General features: G+C 45.7%; 1 protein-coding gene and 1 long non-coding RNA gene across 5 annotated transcripts in view; one reads left to right on the top strand and one right to left on the bottom strand.

Annotated features, from left to right (window-relative positions):
• Positions 1 to 20,000, bottom strand: part of Obfc1 (oligonucleotide/oligosaccharide-binding fold containing 1) — a 35,438-nt gene that overhangs the window by 3,760 nt on the left and 11,678 nt on the right. For 2 of the 4 annotated variants that reach the window (XM_005403796.2, XM_005403798.2), the window contains 6 exons: positions 16,536 to 16,604; positions 11,230 to 11,391; positions 10,224 to 10,347; positions 8,319 to 8,517; positions 5,285 to 5,407; positions 2,714 to 2,786 (listed from right to left, as the gene is read on the bottom strand). In XM_005403796.2, coding sequence (XP_005403853.1) covers positions 2,714 to 2,786; positions 5,285 to 5,407; positions 8,319 to 8,517; positions 10,224 to 10,347; positions 11,230 to 11,391; positions 16,536 to 16,604 — 750 coding nt within the window. The remainder of the gene's footprint in view (positions 1 to 2,713; positions 2,787 to 5,284; positions 5,408 to 8,318; positions 8,518 to 10,223; positions 10,348 to 11,229; positions 11,392 to 16,535; positions 16,605 to 20,000) is intronic. The other 2 variants (XM_005403797.2, XM_013504073.1) reach the window with 2 other exon arrangements.
• LOC102028757 lies at positions 7,472 to 14,576 on the top strand. Its single transcript, XR_263912.1, has 2 exons — positions 7,472 to 7,636; positions 14,196 to 14,576. It is a non-coding gene; the product is annotated as an uncharacterized LOC102028757 (long non-coding RNA).

The raw sequence follows: 20,000 nt of genomic DNA, 5'->3' as shown, positions 1-20,000 counted from the left end.
TTATTCCAGAGGTTGGGACATTTTCAGAATAAAAAGTTGGGGATAGAAAGCCATCTTCAGAGTAGAATTCATTCTTTCTGTATAATTTGCCATTTGTTGTGTTCATACTTAAAACCGAAATCCATATATATTTAAAAACTTTTAACCCAACAATAGCATTAACTCCACACGCTGACTGCATTTAATATGGCGCCTTCCAGATCACTGCTAACCCAGCGGCAGAGAGCACACGTGAGCTTTCACAGACCAGGCCGGGGGAGAGGGGGTGTCACTGGCACCACCGGGAAATGAGCTCCGTTTTCCCTGCCCTTCAGTGGCCCTAATGACGTGTGCTTTGCAAACACCAGTTCACCGACTCCTGCTGGCAGCTGCTAGGTAGGCGCCAGTACTGTCCTCACCGTGCATTTGGAGGTGCTGAGGCGCAGGCTCGCCCAAAGTGACACGGCTAGAGTGGCCTGCAAGACGGGGCTGGAACTGGGCACCCACAGAGCCCAGCTCCTCCGGATGCCACACGGCGCCCCCCTTCAGACAGACCCCTGTGGTCCTCCAAGGCCCTAACGGGCTTGCTGTGCTCAACTCGTTCCTTCATGTAGGCTCAGCTCCGCCCACTGAAGCCTGGAGAGCTGAAGTCTGCCCAGGAGTCACCTGACGAGGACGAAGGTCGGCACGAGCGGCCGGCGGGAATGGTGAGGCGGCGGCCAGAGCTCTCTGGACACACGAGGGAGCACTGCACGCCAATGAGAGGGCTGAGCCCTGGCACATGGCCAGTGCCGCTGCCAATAGCTCCAAAGCCACAGCTGGGGGCCAGACCCAGGGTGCAGAACCCGGGTGCCGAGGCTAAATTCTATCTGTGCTTTTTAAAAAGGACCCACTGTACAGGTAGGTCTGCAAGCGCTGACGCCATCTCTGGAAGGGCGGGGAGAACTGGCGACGGCCGCGCTGTGCAGACGGGAGCACAGCGCTGAGGAGGGCTCTGGCTTTTTCCTCTCTAGTGTCACACTGCTTGATTTTTAATAATGAGCATGTATTATTACTCGGAATGCTGTTTAATGCCACAGGCTATGGCATTATGGAGAGGAGTGACTGAAACCAAGGCTGAGAGAGCCCCTTACTTGTGCTCCAGAATCCTGCTCCTGGGAGTCAGGGCCAGGTGAGTGGCTCGCGGCTTTTAGAGGCTCCCATGCACAGCAGAACGGCAGGGCCTGCTCACCCCAACATGCGCTCCCACCCGGGGGGCGCTGACCTATGGGTGGGCATCTACCGCTTCTCGGGTCGCCAAGGCTGTTAGAGATGACGTTCCCAGCGCAGAGCAAACGAGGACGTGGCTGTGGCCAGGGTGCCTGGGACTGGGAGCGCGGCAAGGAATGACAGCTCAGGAGCACCTTCTCCCCTGCTGGCTGAGCACTCCCACTGCACCCTAAGGAGCAGTAGACTGGCTTCCTCCTCAGTGGAAGGCCGCTCCTTCTCACTGTCCTGACTGCAGTGAACAAGAGTCACATGGCTGCATTAAAATCAGATTGATGGGGCCATGGATATAGCTTAGTGGCACAAGCGCCTGCCTGCCAAGCGCTAGGTCGTGAGTTCAATTCCTGGTACCAAAAAAAACCAACAAAAAAAACCAGATTGATGTAGGACCTGCTGTGCACTCTTTTGGGTTCTGACCTCACCAGCTCTCTGACAGCAGCGCAGAAGGGCTGGTCCACTCCACCTGTGGGCTCAGCCTGGACCTGGTTCAGGCCCCAGGGATACCCAAGCTGAAGGGATTACAGGTGGATTTTCCTGGGGATAAAGAAAGCAGGCCTGGGGACCTAGGGTCAGCAGCAATGCTTTACAGTTCTAGCATCATGTCTTTACCTAAGTAGCCATTCACCGTTAGCATATGCTTGTAAAAGGTGGACTCTGAAGTCACTTTGAAAGTTGACCACCGTACATGGGATTTAAAGACAGGACTAATGCTACCTTCTCTCTAACCAGTGTGAAAATGGCTCCTGCTCATTGTGACTTGTAGTTTGAGTATCTCCCCACTAGGGGCTGACCTAACGCCACTAAGGCCAACTATGTTCTAAGTCATTTCTTTTGCAAATGACCAGCTTCCAAGATGACTGCATCGTATCATTCACATACTGTAATGTCTAGACCCATTCCTTTCAACACGGAGAGGCCTCGATGTTTGCAGAGAAGGAAGATCATGTTTATGTTCAGAGACCAGGGGCAAGCACCAACAGGAAATAAGACAACTTAGAACCCAAGAACCAGAACATGACCACAAAGTCCTGGTGTAGGGGCTGACCATACAGAATCACACCTACCTGGGGCTCACCCGCTGAGTCCCCAGCCCATCCTATTGGTTTGTTTGTTTGTTTTGGTTTTTTCTTCCGGTACCAGGAATTGAACTCACGACCTTGCGCTTCCCAGGCAGGCACTTTGCCACTGAGCTAAATCCCCAGCCCCAGCCCATCCTATTGGAATGAGAAGCATGTTTAGAAGCTCTCCGAGTTAAACCTTATTTGCAGGCAAGGTCCAAACTACTGTGCTGGCCTAAGCTCACTGTAAAGGGGTGGAAATGGCTCAGAGAACATGGGTGTCCTGACCGTCACTTCAACAGGTCACTACTGGAAAAAGTCCTGGTCTCTGGATTCTCCATCCAGGGTTCTCCAGAAGGGAGTGGCCCTTCCAGTGCACCAGTGCGTGGCGGGCATATTACACCACTTACGGCTTGGCTTCTGGCAGTCTTCTTGGATGATACGGTGGATCTTTCTGTGCAGGTCTTTGTCTTCTCTGGTTACCTAAATAGGAAAGAGTTCCAAGAGAGAAGGTTCTTAGGGAACACAACAATTATATCGCCCAGACTCCTAAATTAGCATTTAGGAAAGTTTCTAAGATTTCTTAACAATCATCTCCCTATACCAACGATGTGACTTTTTGACAGTATGCCTGTGTCAAACCAGTTCAGGTAGAGCATTTGGCTGCCTATGTCGAACCAGTTCTGTCCCCAGCAAGAGGCCGCCTGAGTCAGCCCAGGGGACACACCCTCCGGAGCTGGTTCACTGGGGGCCACGCGGTTAAGGAAAACCGGAGTTCAGTATGTCTGAGAAACTTTCTTCTTAAACATTCACAACATTCCCATGTCTCTCATTTGTTGCTATAATTCTGAGGGGGCACAAGTGACCAACGCCTCCAATCCCCACAACTGCAGGGAAAAGCTAACAAGAGATTAAGTTGAGCCCATTCACAGAAACACTGTCTGCTCTCAAAGGCAGATAAAACCAACCATGTTTCTTTCTCAACCATTTCAGGTGAGAGGTAAGCAGCAACCAAGTGGATTTCACTTTCATGTTCAGCAGCAAGTCTGAAAGCATAAAAGAGAAAAGGAAAGGAAAAGAGGAAGGAGAGAAGGAAGGGGAAAGAGGAGGGAAGAAAGGAAGAAACCATCCGTGCAAACACACAACCGTAGTTCCCACTGCAGAGACAGCCACGAATGCCTGGGGCCTGCCTTGTCTCAACTCATGTCTCAATGGGAAAGTTAAACAAGGTAAGGTGTGTGAAGCTGGGCCTGTAATCCCAGCACTCTGGGAGGCTGAGGCAGAAAGATCTCAAGTTCAAGCCTGGGCTGTGGCAACTTAGCAAGACCTTATCTCAAAATGTTTTAAAAAGCACTGTGGATGTAGCTCAGTGTGAAGAACCTGGGTTCAATTCCTGCTGTTGAAAAAAAAGAGGCCATGTGTGTCAGCTGCTCCAAGCTGGAAAGCATCAGCCAAATAGGAGCCCTGCCCTTGCTGTGAGAACCACCTCCCTGAGCCTGGTCTCCAGAGAGAGACCTGTGAGGCGCACAGTGAGTGGGAGGGGAGCAGTGAAGTCGGGGAAGCGGGCAGGAGGCCTGCTCCTGCCTGATCACCCCATTCCAATCCAGAGTGAGTCACAGGAGGAAGTGTCCAGCCCTGCCCCGCCTTACCCCTGGTGGCTGCCTGTGGCTCTGCAGCTCCCCAGGAACAGCTGCCCTCTACAGACGCTGGCCCAGAGCCTGGGGGACAGGTATGTGTGCCGAGGTAGAGCTGAGCCACCCTGCGGGCCTGACAACCCCAGCCAACCCCATGCACCTTCCCATTCCTCCAGAGGCTACCAACAGCACTGAAAAGGCCTCGGATTCAGAATGTCGAGAGCAAATGAACAGCAGGAAGTGTACTATTCAGGAAACCTTCCTTACCCATGGGAATCTAGCTAGACAGATCTGACCACAGAGACGACTCACTTTCCTGAAGCCACATTTATGCTGCTGACCTCGGTGTCTCAAAGAGACTTGTTTCCAGCCGGGCTCCCCCAAGGTGAAGGGGTTGCAGCAAGAGGCAAATTGTAACTGGGGAAGAATGAGGAAGAGGGGTGTCCGGTTTAGGTACATGGCGGGGAGGCAGTGGGCACGGCCTTTGGGAGGCCCATTGGACTGCGCCAGTGGAAGCTTCAACACACATGAAATGTTCCCTCAAGTCAGTCTTACAGAAATAGTACATGAGCTCACCAAGACAGCTGCATGAAAAGGGCCGATGCAACACTGTCTGTAACAGCAGAAGTTGGGAAAACCATGACAGTCCATTGAAAAGAAAGGCTAAAATATGTCTGGTAAGTAGCCTTACTGTGAACTACCATGAGGACATCAAAAAGAATGAGGTGGATTCCTAAGTATGAGTGTGGAAACGTGCCTGTGATTTGCTATTTTAGTATCAAGAAAAGCCACTGAGCATTATTTAGAGCAATGGTTCTCCCATCCAAGTACTAATCAGGCCTGACCCTGCTTAGCTTCCAAGACGAGATCAGGCGCGTTCAGGGGGGTATGCCGTAGATAGAGAGCAATGGCTCTCAGATGCCCCAGGGAGCACTTAGCTATGTCCAGGGACGTTTCTGACTGTCACAATGGGAGAGGCACCACTGACATCTAGTGAGTGAAGGACATGGATACTCTACATGTCCTACAAGGCACGGGACAGTTCCCCGGCAAACAGGCACCTGGCCCACTAGTGCTGAGGCGCACAAGTCCTTATTTAGAAGAGGACCACATTTTTTATAAAACAAAAGAGCCACAGGAGCGTATGTACGTGTGCACATGTGAAGGTACCGATACATGTCTGGAAGGACGTATGGTTTGAAGAGGTACCCTGCAGAGAGGTAAGGCTAATTTTCACTTCTCACTTTATGTGCCACCTACTAATTTTTAAAAAACAGTAGGTATTCATTAGTAACAGTGTGTTTGTAATTGAAGCCATAAAGGAAAAAATTAAGTTATGAGTCTCACATAGTACAGGTTATCAAAACCACCATTTTTCTGGAAAACGAGTCCTTTTTCCTGCAGCAGCTGTATAGCATTCTTAAATATACTATGAATGGCCTTGGAACTGGTGTTGTTCTTAAGTTCCACCTGGAGAGGAAAAAGGAAGAAAAAAAAAGAAGAGAAGTAAGTTCCACCTTACAGCACCTCAGAACAATTCCCCAGACTAACTGGTTTATGAATCCACCTAACAAGCTTCTAATCTGCTGAGTCAAGAAAGATCCACATGTGTGCCAGCTAAGCGGATGGTACGTAAGGAGAGTAAGTTTCTCTGGTAGAACTAAGCTTGCTAATTGTTCCATACTTTAGTCGGGATTTGTTTGTTTAATGCAGTGATAGGGAGCGGAAAATCTGCAACTCTCGTGTTGAACTACTGTGTACACATTTGCTCCTTTCTTCTGTAAGACCAAGTGGCAAGGAGAGAGCGTGCAGGCCTGTGAGACGAAAAGCAGTTTAGCTGTGAACAAGGAGGGCTCAATAGAAAGGCTCTCAGCAAATATAAACAATGTGTGAAGTTTCCTTTCCAGAAACCTCGGCCTCAGCTGACCTCGGGACATGTTTCCTGGCTTGGTTTAAAGACTGGCAGACTCCAGGGGAAGACTTCTAGTTCCCTCTTCCAAAATGCCAGCAGCTCCTCCTGGACTGGGATCTGTGTTTTTCTTCTTGTTCTCAAAAGAGCAGTGACAGACTCATCCAGGTCAGGAAACCAAAACTGCTCAAAGACTGAAACAGCAACTGCTTGAACGAGCCAAGCTGGGCTCAGGTCAAGAACTGGGCAGCTCCCTGAAATATATATAGTCTTCCCTCCCACACAAAAACCACATTCATCCAGCTGTCAAAGGAAACAATGGTTTTGCAAGATCTGCTTATCGTGTTTCTGGATTTGCTAAGAAGGGGCTAGATGGAAAAAGAACAAAGGGAGAAACATTCAAACAACTCTCCTCCTCTAAAATCTATGACACCATCACAGTGACTTTTTGTTAAGCTCGACAATACAAAGTGCCAGAGGCTCTCAGGTTCCACCATCACTGTGAGCATGTTCAGTCTCCCAGGGCTTTATTAAATGGATCAAATGTAATGACACCAACCTCTCCAACCACAGCAATGTGACAGACTTATTCATAATTGATGGAAAAAATCATCTCCAAAGATAAAGCAAATCCAGTGCCACAGCCATTCCCTTTTAAACACGCAGCGCCGGGCAGATACAATTCTCTGCTGTAAGCATTTTGAAAAAGCTATCAGCTCAGGACTTCCTCACAGATCATTTCAAGTGGAGGCGCTACTCAGTCCTTAAAGTGTCCTTCTGTCTCCCTGCTTAATTATAGCTAGCACAGAGGAACTGGCTTCGTGGGAAGAATGTGAGCTTCCCTAAGCGCTAGTTTCCTTGTAAGCATGTGGGCAGTCATCAGAAGGGGAGGTCAATCTGGCTTTGAGCCTCCTCTGCATGGTTAAGTGGAAAGGTCACTCTCTTGTCAGTGGACAGCTGGGAAGCTGGGACTGTGTAGAGTGACCTCGGCAAATTGCAAAGCGCCCAGTTGTGACCTTCTCCACCTAGGTTTTCTGAAATGCTATTCCTCATTTCCCCCACGAAATCCTGGGTCACTAGGCACATGATCCTGTTGTCAGGAAGAGGCAATTAGGTGTGTGAGCACACCTGAGAAGCAGTGGCCATGCCTAGGAGGCCAGGAGGGTGACCTGGGAGCTGCTCTACCAGTACCACAAAGTGTAACTTAGGTTTCTTAGCGAGAGTGTTCACACACAGTAGCCCTGCTGGTAATGGAAGACTAGCAAACATCTGACAAGCCCAGGGACAGAGAGACTGGTTATATACGCTAACCAGTCGCTGGGTTATTCCATGGTGGCAAATCTACATATATTACCAGGAAAGGATCTACAGTGCAGAGGTGCTGCTCAGGGAACAGCTGGGCCTCTTCTAGGGTTCAGTAGCATGCTGCCAACTGGGTACCATATACACGGTGTCCATATGCACACACTGTCTCCACAAGCACATTCAGGAGCTGACAGTGGACTTGTCTCTGGGGACAGGGACAAGATGGGAGGAAGGATGGGAAGGACACCTATTTTTAACTACCTCCTTTGGGGAACCATTTGAGTTTTTATAAGTATTCATTTCTTCAATCAAATAATTACCAAGAACTTGCTTTCTCCTGCCCTGCTTGAGGCCCTGCCTGGGTAGAAAACAAAGAACAAGACAGACAAGGCCTCTGACCTCACAGGTATCAAACTATGATGGAGCAGAGTGACATCACAGATACAAAAGTAACAGGCTGGAGGGGCAAGTGGCAACCAGAACAGGTAACTGGGGGAGGGGAAGGAAGTTATGTTTATTTATTTTAAAATAAATACGAGCTATCACAATAACAACAAACTTAAGCATGAGCAAAAGGCAAGCTAAAACCAAAGTCTCCAATAATTCTTAATTTCAAGCAAATAAACACCGAACAACTAAAAATGTTTGCCTGTAACACTAGAGGTTAAAAAAAAAAAAACCAATAAAACAGAAATTAACTTCAGTATTCCAAGGCTTTTACTTATAAATCAGACGGAATACAATTGGATCTCTATTTAATAATAGACTCCAAAACATGACAGACTAGCCTTATCCTGAAGAAAAGGGAACATCATCAAAAACCCTGGTTCCAGTTCACAAATCACCCTGTGGATCAGTAACGTGGAGGGAGGTGAACCTCTCAGCCACCTCCCGTCGCTGGGCTCTGGCTGAGGTGCAATACCCTCTCAGTGAGGACTGACAGCCAGACCCAAGCCTGTTACTAGTGTTCTGCTCGAAGACCAAGTGCAATGAGATTAAGCAGGGAGGAGCAAAGGGCAGGTCTCCCTCTTTTTAAGCTCTTCATGGCCAGTGACCTTTCCAAAATAGAAACAACGTATGTCAGAACCGTGACTTACGTTCCTTGGGTCCACCCTGTGTCTTTACACCAGTCACGGTCACCCACAAACCTTTGGCCGCAGGACTCACATTTTCAGGTGAGCACACCACACTCACTTGGCTGGAGCAGGCGCCATGCATCACGGGCTGACTGGCGAGGGACAGCAAGGAGGCCACGGCTTCCAACTCCTGCTGGTAGAAGGTTTGCACTTTCTTCTCCAGGAGGAATTCTTTGACTTTTTCACTCAGCAAACATGTGAGACTGGTAACGTCCAGGGCACCTGGGTTGCTGGTGGGGGAAAGTTTTTAAAAGCCCTGCAGAAAACCATCACCTCTCTTTCTTTTTTGGTAGGCATGATAGGAAGTTAGCTAGAAATGCAACGTCATGTTGCAGTACCAGATGCAATACTATGCTGGTGCTTGTTTCTGACATCAAGGGTAGCTCATACAGTGAAGATGTTGGTTTAAAATGATGAGAGAGAACTGTAAGAACTAACAGAGATATTCATGATAGATTAAGAAAAAAAAGCAGAGCTGGGTGTGGTAGTGAACGCCTGTACACCTAGCACTCTGGGAGACTGAGGCAGATTACAAGTTTGCACTCAGCCTGGGCAATTTAGCAAGATCCTGTCTCTATGCAAAAAATAAAAAGGGATGTAGCTCAGTGCGAAGGCCCTGGGTTCAATCCTCAGTACCCCTCTGCAAGAAGAAATGAACCCACAGGGAGACACGGCAGCCTGGAGCAGGGGTAACCTCTGGGGAGGGGACAATTGCCACTTTTTGTTTTAATTTCTAATTTTTTTTTTTTTTTTTTCCCCCGGTACTGGGAACTGAACTCACGACCTTGCGCTTGCCAGGCAGGTGCTTTTGCCGCTGAGCTAAATCCCCAGCCCCCACTTTTTGTTTTATAAAGGTCTACCAGTTATACTTCATAAAAAATTTCCTGGATATGTAACACAGTCACATTTTTAAAAATTCAAAGGAGGGCTAGGGATGTAGCTCAGTGGTATAGCACTTGCCTAGGATGTGAAGGGCCTGGGTTCCATCCCTAGAACTGCAAGAAAAAAATTTTTTTTTTAAATTAAAGAGGGCACATTTAAAACTCCCTTTCTGTCCTTCTCCCATCCTAGCCCTCCAGCCTGTACCCCTGGGGGGCCAATGTTCCCATCCTTGGGATCGCTTCCCACGTACCAGCGAATTCCACCTATCACTCCTCCTGCGTTGGGCTGGCTTTGGTCTCACCCACTGGAGGAGAAGTGCTGTTTGCTGTTGCTGGCGGCTCTGCTCTGTTCTGCAGGCTTTGGTTATGGCATGTTCGGGTACAGTGTCCGTTTGTGATGTGCCTCACTAGTTTTCTTCCTGTCTCTTGCCCCGAGTCTGTAGAGTTTTCCTCCAACATGGAAAAGTGCCTCCCATTATTTCTTTCAGTACTTTTCCTGTGCGTCCCTTCTACTCTGTTATGGGTCAGATCTAAAGTGTGTGCCCAAAGCCTCAAGTTTGGAAGTGGGGCCTGGCTGGACGGCGTGGGTCACTGGAGGCGGGGCTTGGAAGAGTGTGTTCGCATCCCTGACTCCTGCCCTCTCTCTGCTTCCTGGCCGCCATGGGGTGAGCAGCCTTCCTCTGCCCTGCCCCTCCAACTGTGCTGTTTCTGCTTTGGGGCCAGAAACCGAGAGCCAAAATAAATCGCTCCTTCTTTAAGTTGTGTCAGGTACTTTGGCCCAGCAATGGGAAAGCTGTCAGTACCGTTAATGACACACATATTCCCCTCGCAATGACCCCAGGACAATTGTACCACCCTCACTATGCAGATGAGAAAACTCTCTTCCTTTTTGGTAGGCATCCTCACTGTGCAGCTGAGGAAACTGAGGCTCACAGAGGGTCAAGAGCTCCATAGTGCTCAAGTCTTCTGGATCTGAGCCCAGGCGAATCCCAGCTTCCAAGCTGCTGCTGCCCGGCTCTCCTGCACATCTTGGGCAGGGACGGAGTGTAATGTACCTGCTTGCCTCTTCTTGCTCTAGGGCCGGGATGTGGAAGGGCTGGTCATACACTCTCCTGTAGAGATCAGGCAGCTCAAGCATTCTTGCAATTTGAATGTTCCACATCGGGTCATCCACTTTATCTAACAAATCCCAGGAGAGAGATGCCAGAGATTACACTACGATCAGGGCTTTCCCAGTGCAAATCACCGTAGGGGCAGCAGTCTAGATGTACCCGATGGTTCCAGTTACCCTTGGAGAGGGAAGGCAATGCCCTGAGCCTCAGGAGTTACACAGAGTGGGTGGGGACCAGGAAGGTGCAGCAGGGCCACGGCTCCTCTGTGACGCTGGTACACAACGGAACTGCCCTTGACATTTCCAGCTGAGCATCACCCAGCACAATGCACAGGGGAGCTGATGTGGGACTGTCCCATTTGTGATAAGCTGTTTTCTTCACCTAAAGCGAAGGGCCTAATGGTGCTCAAGAAACTTCCATCATTTTGATGGATATGAACAATCTATCTGAGTGGACTGACACTTAAAACTTCAAGGTACCAAAAAAACTTGCAAACTAGATATAGTCAGTAATTCACTTTCTTTCCCAGCTTACTTATAATTAGCTTTCTTCAAAATGAAGTTAAAAAATGCTGGGATCTGGGGCGATAGCTCCATGGTAGACTGCCTGCTTGGCATGTACAGGACCCTGGGTTCAATTCCCAGCAATACCCCCCAAAATAGTCTAAACTGGGTGTGATGGTACACATCTGTAATCCCAGCACACAGGAGGCTGAGGCAGGAGGATCACTGAGAGTTCCAGACTGGCCTAAACTACATAGTGAGATCCTGTCTCAAAAAACAGAGAAAAAAAAAAAAAAAGAAATGCTGCTTTTCTAAAGAAAGCAATCTACACCATATAATTTCCCCCATTAGAGTTAAGTCTTGAGGTTTGACTTTTAGCTACACAAGGGTTCACTGAACACACACCCAGAATAGAAACCAATTTGGCAGAAACATCTTGTACTTACAATAAATGGTGGCATGAATTTCTCGCTCTTCTCTGTATGTGCGGATGTAGCCTCTGATTCGGATAATGTCCCCAATTTCTATCCTGCTTCTCTGCTCAATGGCCTCTTGCAGCTTCTCAAGTTTTGAAATCACACTCAGTTCTCTTGCTGAGCTTGGAGCAGCTGTGAGGGCCAGCAGGGAGGAGGCAGGCATTAACCCATCGCTCTATCACAGTGGGAGGAGCAAAGGGGGAACCAACGCATTTGTTCTCCTTCTAATCAACTGCTCTGTATAGCAGCTCCTCAGAGCCTTTAGAAATACTCTACAGAATAAAAGGCGTAACTGTAATTATTCCAAAGTAGAATGAAGGGGACAGAGTATAGAGTAAGGCCAAGTGGGTGAGCTTCAGGGTGGCTTCAACGCCTTCTGCCCCACCTACGTATGGACAGCTTGGTCACAAGGCCCCATGCCCAGCTACGTACTCAGCTGGGCTTGAGGGGACGACTGGGCTAAACAACTAAAGTGTTTGCACAAAGCCCTGTTCTGCCGAGGCTCTGATATTGTAATCTAGCGACAGCAAACCTTTCAGAGACTGAGTGCCCAAACTGCAACCCCAAACCCTCTTATTTATCACAAAGCGTCGACACCGCAATTAAACCTGAACACCGAGGTTTTACTTCAGGAAAAACAACTCATACAACTCAAGGCATTACCGACGAGAGGGCTCTGCTTGCCTGCTGTGGCACAGGTGCCATAGGTTCGCCACCACTGTCCTAACCTCTCCCTTTGCATGACTCCTGGCAAACCAGACCAACCTCACATGCACTCACTCTCACACCACTTAAAATACAACCTTAAAAGCAACTTCATGGTTAAAAGAAACCAGTACATACTCAGTCCTAAATAATCTTTATCACTCAAATTTCACTTGCAAATTGTGTAACTTAAGAGCAGCTGTGAGTGTTTGGACACAGGGCTGCTATTTACTAAAGCCTTCCCAGGGTATCAGCACATCTAAATCTCACAGCCACTGCTATCCACTACGGCCCCACGGCAGAGGGAAGGAGTCAGGGTGGAGAAGCGGCCGGTGAGCAGCAGCTACGGTGCGTACTCGTGCACTCTCCAGCCGCAGGGCCCTCCTGCTTCTCCCAGCATGCACTCACTTCCCACAGTTAGTACGATCAGTATAAAGACTTTATGCCATTTTCCTGCCTACTGTAATTTCAAATACATATTATGTATCATAGAATCTACAAAACACAGCATTTCAAATAACAGCATAGCATTCTAAGAGAATTGAGCTAGTCTCACTCAGTATTTCCCTTTTTCTATTAAAAAAAATTTTTTTTTTCATATTTTGAGACAGGGTCTTGCCACATAGTTCAGGCTGACCTTGAGCTCACTTTGTAGCCCAGGCTGGCCTCAAACTCACAGCGATCCTCCTGCCTCAGCCTCTCTAGTGCTGGGATTACATGTGTGTGTCACCATGCTTGGCTAAAAAAATGTTTGATTTGTGCCACTAGCACCGTATGGGGGCAGTACAGCTCAGTGGTCAGCATTTGGCTCCTTGACTAGGACCTGACTTCAACCTCAGTTCACCTCTTACTAGCTGCGTAACCTTGCACAGCTTACTTAACTTCACTGTCTCTTTTTTTCCTCTCCTCTAAAGTCTTCGTTTCTTCAACTATGAAATAGGGATAATGATAGAGTGTCCCTGCACCACAGTTGCTGTGTAAGATCTAATTTTATGCGTATGATCTTATTTAACTCTTATATCATGAGCTTTGACCAAGGCCAGATCCACAGGGAGTGATAAATACATGCTATTTGTGAAGCTCTCTAGACAAAATTATTTTGTTTTCTTTGGAGGTCTTTCATTACGTTTACAGTTTATAACTCATTGTCAGAATGTCTGCCAGAAAAAAATAACCAAGCCTCTCAGTCTTTACATAATGTCATTGGCAAGATACACAATCCACCAGCTTCTGCTTCTGGGATCTTTAACTCCTTAACAAACACAACGTGAGTCCATAAAGTTTTATTTTGCTTTTAAATTGTAAGAGAGGCTCTGTGTGACCCATTCTCTTATGAGATGATCTACTCTCTATTTCTTTATGGGTAAGTCCTTCATGTCTTTAGCTTTGTTAGTTTCTTTTAGATGACAGGACACGTTATCAGTGAGCCTTATTACTTACACCGTCCATGCTCCACTTGCTTTTCACATTTATATGACTTCATTCTATATGACTTCATTCATCACATTTATGAAAGTTTGAAATATCTTGACTCTTGTTTTATTTTGTTTTTGGTACTGGGAATCGAATTCAAGACCTTACACTTGCCAGGCAGGTGCTGTGCCGCTGAGCTATATCCCTGGCCCTCTATCACGGTTTTTCATTCTATCCATCTTGTCACTGATAACAATTTTCAGGGCTTTAACATCCAGGAGCATAGAGAGCTTAACACGTTTATTGGTATAAACAGACAACTCTGTCTTCCTTGAGTTGTTTTATATAGGCTGCAAAACAGGAAACATGGTGAACTCTTTTTAAATAGTTATCTACCTGTGTTACGGTTTAGATGTCCCCCTCAAAGCCTCATGCAGTCATAGGGTTTTTTTGCAGGTGGCCGAATCTAGAGTGTGTGATTGATTCATAGTACAATGCTGGCATTAAGTGCTACACCTGCCATAGCATGGGTAGCCTTCATACAATGTAAGGCACAGAAAAAGTTTTGTCTCTTGTTGCTTTTGCTGTCTTCTGTTGCCATGAACTGTTGCCCCTCTCCCATGTGCCACTCTGCTTTGGAGCCAGCTGATGATGGACTGAAACCTCCAGAAACAGTGAGCTAAATAAACCTTCCCTCCCCTAATTTTGAGTGTCAGATATCCTGTCTCAGCAATGAGAAAAGTAACTAAGATACCCTGAAACAACGACTTTGTTACATGACTTATGTCCTATTGTATTATTTGTGGTTTGCCTTCTAGGGCTTCTAAGATGGAGCAGATGTCTTTTCTCCGATCACATTTTCTGCCCTAATACGATGTTGACGACTGTGCCTTTGTCCTGTGAAAGGAGTTCACTGTAACACGTGTGCCATATGAAGGGAGACAGGGAGGACACACGCAATAACCAGCGCCTAGGAAGCCAGACACAATCAGCACAGCCGCTGCACAGCTCAGTGCGTTTCCCTTCAGAAAACAGGCAAGAACCACTTCCTGGAAGTCTGTGTCCTCCGTGCTCCTGGCCCCAGCCCCTGTTCTACTGAGGGTGAGGGTTAAGGGTGTTCATAAGCCTCACCTCCACTGGGCAGAGACCACAGGTGACAATAAATACTGACGTTATCAGGCTGATGTCTGTGCAAAGGAGGCCGAGTTCTCATTTAAAGGGAGAGCCACACTGCCCCAGGAAGGCTCCGGCATGCGATGTAATGAATGTATGAGACGGCTGGAGCCTGACAGAACTTCATTTTAGGTAGTCTGTGCCAAGATACATTCCTTTTAACATTCTAATATTGAGGGCCAAGCTTTCTTAGCTTTGCTCATAAGCTAAGTCCAGGCGGTACATTTAACGTGACATTTGTAAGAGTGAATATTATATTCCTCTACTTTAGCTGACTGGAACATGATTTTGGCTTAGCCTAAATTTTGTTAAGAAAATTTTGTCTTCGTTGGCCACCTTTCAATGGAAAGTTTTTAGACTTTAAGTAATTATATTAACATGAGAGAATGGGCGAGTTAGGAGTGATTGAAAACACGGCTGCATGTGTAACAAGATGATAATCATCTGCAGGCTTCTTTCTGACACTCTTACCCTCTCTTCATAGTTGTAGAGTACTTTTAAATTAAGCCTACCCTCTGCAATTGATTGAGTCATCTACTTACTGACATTTAAAAAGTCTTTAAAAAAAAAGAAAGCATGAGAAAACTGGAAGAATTAAATTATATATTGAGTGTTAAAAAAACAGAATGAAAATCTTACTCTCAGTATTAATGGCCATTTCGTTGACCTAAAAAATTACTAAATATAAGACTTACATAATATTTCTGATGATGTCATTTCTTTAAAAAAATTTAATTGGGAAAACTCTTAAAACAGTACCTAAGACAGAGGGTCCACAAACCATAGCCCCAGACTAGATTCACTCATCACCTGTTTTCATAAATGAAGCTTTACTGGCCCATCTGTGGATCTGTTAAAATGTTAAACTGCGGAGGTGCAGACCACAAGTTTCTAGAGCAGTGGCGTGAACCTGTGGTGTGTGTGCTGCAGTGGGCACGCACAGCCCTGTGTCACACATCAGCCACGTCGCCCCAGAGCTAAGCATTGGATAGCAGATGTTTTTTCTAAACGAAAACCTTAGTGTTCAGGTTTAATTGCAATGTTGGCACTTTGTGATGAACAGGTGGGTTTGGGGTTGCAGTTTAGGGAATCGGTCTCTAACAGGCTCACCATGACTGTTCTAGAGGTTTAAGTCCAAAATCAGGCAGCCCCACTGCTTGGTGAATGCAGCACACGCTGGCTCGATTCAGTGCAGCAGCAAGCAGCTGCACACCGAGGCAGGAGGCAGCACAGCGAGGGACCTGAGGACCACAGTGCCCCTGGGTTCAATCCCCAGCACCAAAAAAACAAAGTACTCAAAAAATATTAAAATGTATTTAAGTAACTCCCAATGCTGTTTCAGTTATAGTCAATGGGTTCAACGTACAATTTTAAAGTTCTTTTGTGGTTTATGTCATTTAATGGCTAATTCCCAAGTGGCTAACTTCCAAAGGAATCCCATCCTAACAATCTTGAATTTTTGGTATTCGTTTTAATTTTTTGGGGGCGAGGGCTTCTGGGGAATTGAACTCAGGACCTTGCACCTGCCAGGGAGGCATTGTGCAGCTGAGCCATATCGCTGGCCCTCATTTTAATATACTAGAAATTCAGATAATCTGGACCATCACAGCAGAGAGGCTAGCGGGAAGAGAAGTTTTAAAATTCTGGTCAAGGATTATGACCTGGTGGGCAATCAGGCTAAAAGCCCTTGACTTACATAATAGCTGGCATAGTAAAAACTGAGTGCTGGAACTCTTGAGAACCTTTTAACATTCCTGTAGTCTCAGGAGGGAACGAGCACCAAAGAGATGGGAGAAAGAGAAGCAACTGCACATCGCTCACCCCGGGGCAGTTTTCAGAGCACACGTCCCTGTGCGCAGTGTTTCAAGTCCCTCACTGCACTGGCTAATGGACGAAAGTGAAGTTCAGCCGGATAACTGTTCCAAGGAGCGACCTTGAACAAAATCCACTGGTGAAGAGCAAAGGAACATGGCAAGCAAAATTACCTGGTGAAGACTCAGTGCTGTCTGACTTTTTCCAGCAGATGCAGTTTATAACTCCTGTGCTATCGTCCACTGCAAGAAAAACAGAAAAGGGCAGACGAGAGATCTGGGCACAGCTGGTGAGCTCACAGACTATCGTTACGTTCAGCCACACTGAAAAATGATGTTTTCTAATCACTTAGATGGGGAAAGCCCTTATCAAAATTTTCCATCTTTTTTCTAGTGATTTTAAAATATTTTTGATTTTTATTGGTACGTGCTTGTAACACATAATGATTATATTCATTGTCGGGAATTGGTGTATGCACATAACACATCTCCGTTCTTTCTTTCCACTTCTGCTCCACGCCCCCTTTTTGCCAGCATTACAGTCATTATTTATCTTACAAGGTCTTCTAAAGTTAATTATCACACATATGCATTAACAATCAGTCTAGGGCAAAAAAGTGTAAAACACTTAAGATTCTTACTCTAAATTGAGATACACTTTTAGATACTTTGTCCATGGTGGATGATAACATTTCTTTTCTCTCTTTCTCACTTCCTCTTTCTCTCCGTGTGTGTGTGTGTGTGTGTGTGTGTGTGTGTGTGTGTGTGTGTGTGTGTCTCCTTCTCTTTGTTCTTATTCTTTTATTTGCATTTGTTTACATACTGAGATTCTCTTATAAGAGAAGCCATGTAGTATTTAAGTTTGTAAATGTGATTTACTGCACTGAATGTCATGGTCTCTAGAGGCATCTGTTTTCCTACAAATGATTCAAATGTATTGTTCTTTCTGACACAGCAGTACTCCATTGTGCATAAATACTACATTTTCTGTATCTATTCATCTGTTGATAGACTTACAGGCTGTTTCTAAAATTTAGCTATTATGAATTATGTTGCTATCAATGTGGGTATGCATGCAAAAGTTTTCCATCTTTAAAAACCAATCTCTTGCCCTACACCAGAATGGCCCACATGTACGTGTGAGTGGAATATCCAAGCCCAATGGGAAGCACCCAACACTTCTCTGACCCTACTTGACAGTACTAGTGATTCGCATCTACACCCCTCTGCTAAAAGTGGTATCCTCAGGAACTTGTGTGCGAAGATCTAATGACTGCCCGCATACAAAGTCAACCTTTCCCTCCCACCTTGAAACAAGACAGCACCACACAGTCTGTGATGGGCACCAGCACCGAGGGCACAGCCTTTGGTCACCACTTCTCTTTCACTGGCCCCTGACATCTCGAGTCAAAGGGTCCCACATTTCTGGCCAGGGCTTCTCTGTGCAAAGGGAGCCAAGTACACTGTAGAAAGGCACTTTTATTTTCATAATAGAAAATAATTATATCCTGCCAAAAAATATTGGTTCAATCATAGTAAATGGATAAAAACTGAAAGCTTTCACTCCAAAATCAGGAATGAGACAAGGATGTCCTCTGTCTCCACTCTTATTCAACACAGTCCAAGAAACTGTAGCCACGGCAATTAGATAAGAGAAAGAAATGAAAGGAATAATGACAGGCAAGGAAGAAGTTAAATTATCACTATTTGCAGATGACATGATACTCTACATACAAGACTCCAGAAACGCCACTAAAAAACTCTTAGATTTAATCAGCAAATTCAGTAGCATAGCTGGATACAAACTCAGCACTCAAAAATCAGTAGCCTTCCTATACATGAATAACAAACTCACTGACAGAGAAATTAGGGAAACAATACCTTTCACAATAGCATCCAAAAAAATGAAATACCCAGTAATCAATCTAACAAAAGATGTAGAAGACCTCTACCTTGAAAGCTACAGTATTCTGAAAAAGGAGATTAAAGCAGATACCAGAAAATGGAAAGATAGCCCTTGTTCTTGGGTAGGAAGAACAAATACAGTCAAAATGGCCATACTTTCAAAATTTTATACAGATTTAATGCAATTCAACAGCACATCTCACGGAATTAGAGAAAACAATCCTAAAATTCATTTGAAACCAGAAGAGACCAGAATAGCAAAGGTAATTCTGGGCAACAAGAGCAAGGCAAGGGGGCATCACAATACCTGACTTGAAATTATACTTAAAGCTACTGTGATAAAAACAGCATGATACTGGCAAAAAAACAGACCTGAAGGATCAATGGAACAGACTAGAAGATGCAGAAACAACTCCAGATGTACTCAGCCACCTTATATTTGACAAAGAGGCCAAACACATTCACTGGAAGAAAGATAGCCTCTTTAATAAATGGTGCTGGAAAAACTGGCTCTGCACAATGCTGAAGATTAAAATTGGACCCATATCTTTCATCGTGCAATAAGCTAAATTTAAAATGGATCAAAGATCTAAATATTAAGATGAAAACATTAAATCTGCTGGAAGATAGACTAGGTAAAACTCTTGAAGACCTTAGTGTAGGCAGACTTTATGAACAAAACCCTGACTGCACAGGAACTATCACAAAGAATCAACAACTGGGATCTCATCTTATTAAAATGCTTTTGCACAGCAAGAGAAACCACCAACAGAGTGAAGAGACAACCCACAATGTGGGAAAAAATGCTTGCCAGCTGTTCCTCAGACAAAGGTTTACTACCAGGAATGTATGAATAACTCAAAAAAATCAGGCCTCCCAAATTAATTAATTAATTAATTAATTAATTTATCTTTTTGAGACAGGGTCTCCCTATGTAGTTCAGGCTGACCTTGAGCTCACTTTGTAGCCCAGGCTGGCCTCAAACTCTCAATGATCCTCCTGCCTCAGCCTCCTGCGTGCTGGGATTATAGGCGTGCACCACCATGCCTGGCAGACCTTCCAAATTTAAAGACCCAACCCAGAAATGGGCATCGGAGATGAACACACACTTTTCAGATGAAGATATACAAACAGCAAATAAATATATGAAAAAAAGTTCAACATCACTTGTCATTTGAGACGCAAATTAAAACAACACTGAGATTCCACCTCACCCTGGAAAGAATGGCTATCATCAAGAAATCAACCAATAACAAATGCTGCAGAGGCTGTGGGGAAAAGGAACCCTCCTTTTCCACTGCTGGTGGGAGTGCAGACTGATGCAACCACTGTGGAAATCAGTGTGGAGATTTTCAAAAAACTAGGATTGGCAGTCCCATTTGACCCAGCTATTCCCCTTCTGGGTATCTTCCCAGAAGAATTAAAAACACTGTACTACAGAGATACATGTGCACCCATGTTTACAGCTGCACAATTTCTAATAGCTAGATCTTGGAAACAACCCAAATGCCCATCAACTGAGGAATGGATAAAAAAGATGTGGTCTTTTTATATAAAGGAGTATTACTCAGCCATAAAGAAAATCAACTGGAGACTTTTATAGGTAAATGGATGCAACTTGAGACCATACTCCTAACTGAAACAGATCAGACACACATGTGTAAACATCACATTGTTTCCCTAGTGTGAGAAGCTGAAAGAGTAAATGTGATCCAAAATGTTCAATAGATAATG

The sequence above is a fragment of the Chinchilla lanigera genome, unplaced genomic scaffold (assembly GCF_000276665.1).
Source record: "Chinchilla lanigera isolate Chin_1 unplaced genomic scaffold, ChiLan1.0 scaffold00084, whole genome shotgun sequence".
Classification (NCBI taxonomy): Eukaryota; Metazoa; Chordata; class Mammalia; order Rodentia; family Chinchillidae; genus Chinchilla; species Chinchilla lanigera.
The sequence above is the reverse complement of the archived record's forward strand: the minus strand, read 5'-3'. Positions and strand labels throughout refer to the sequence as shown.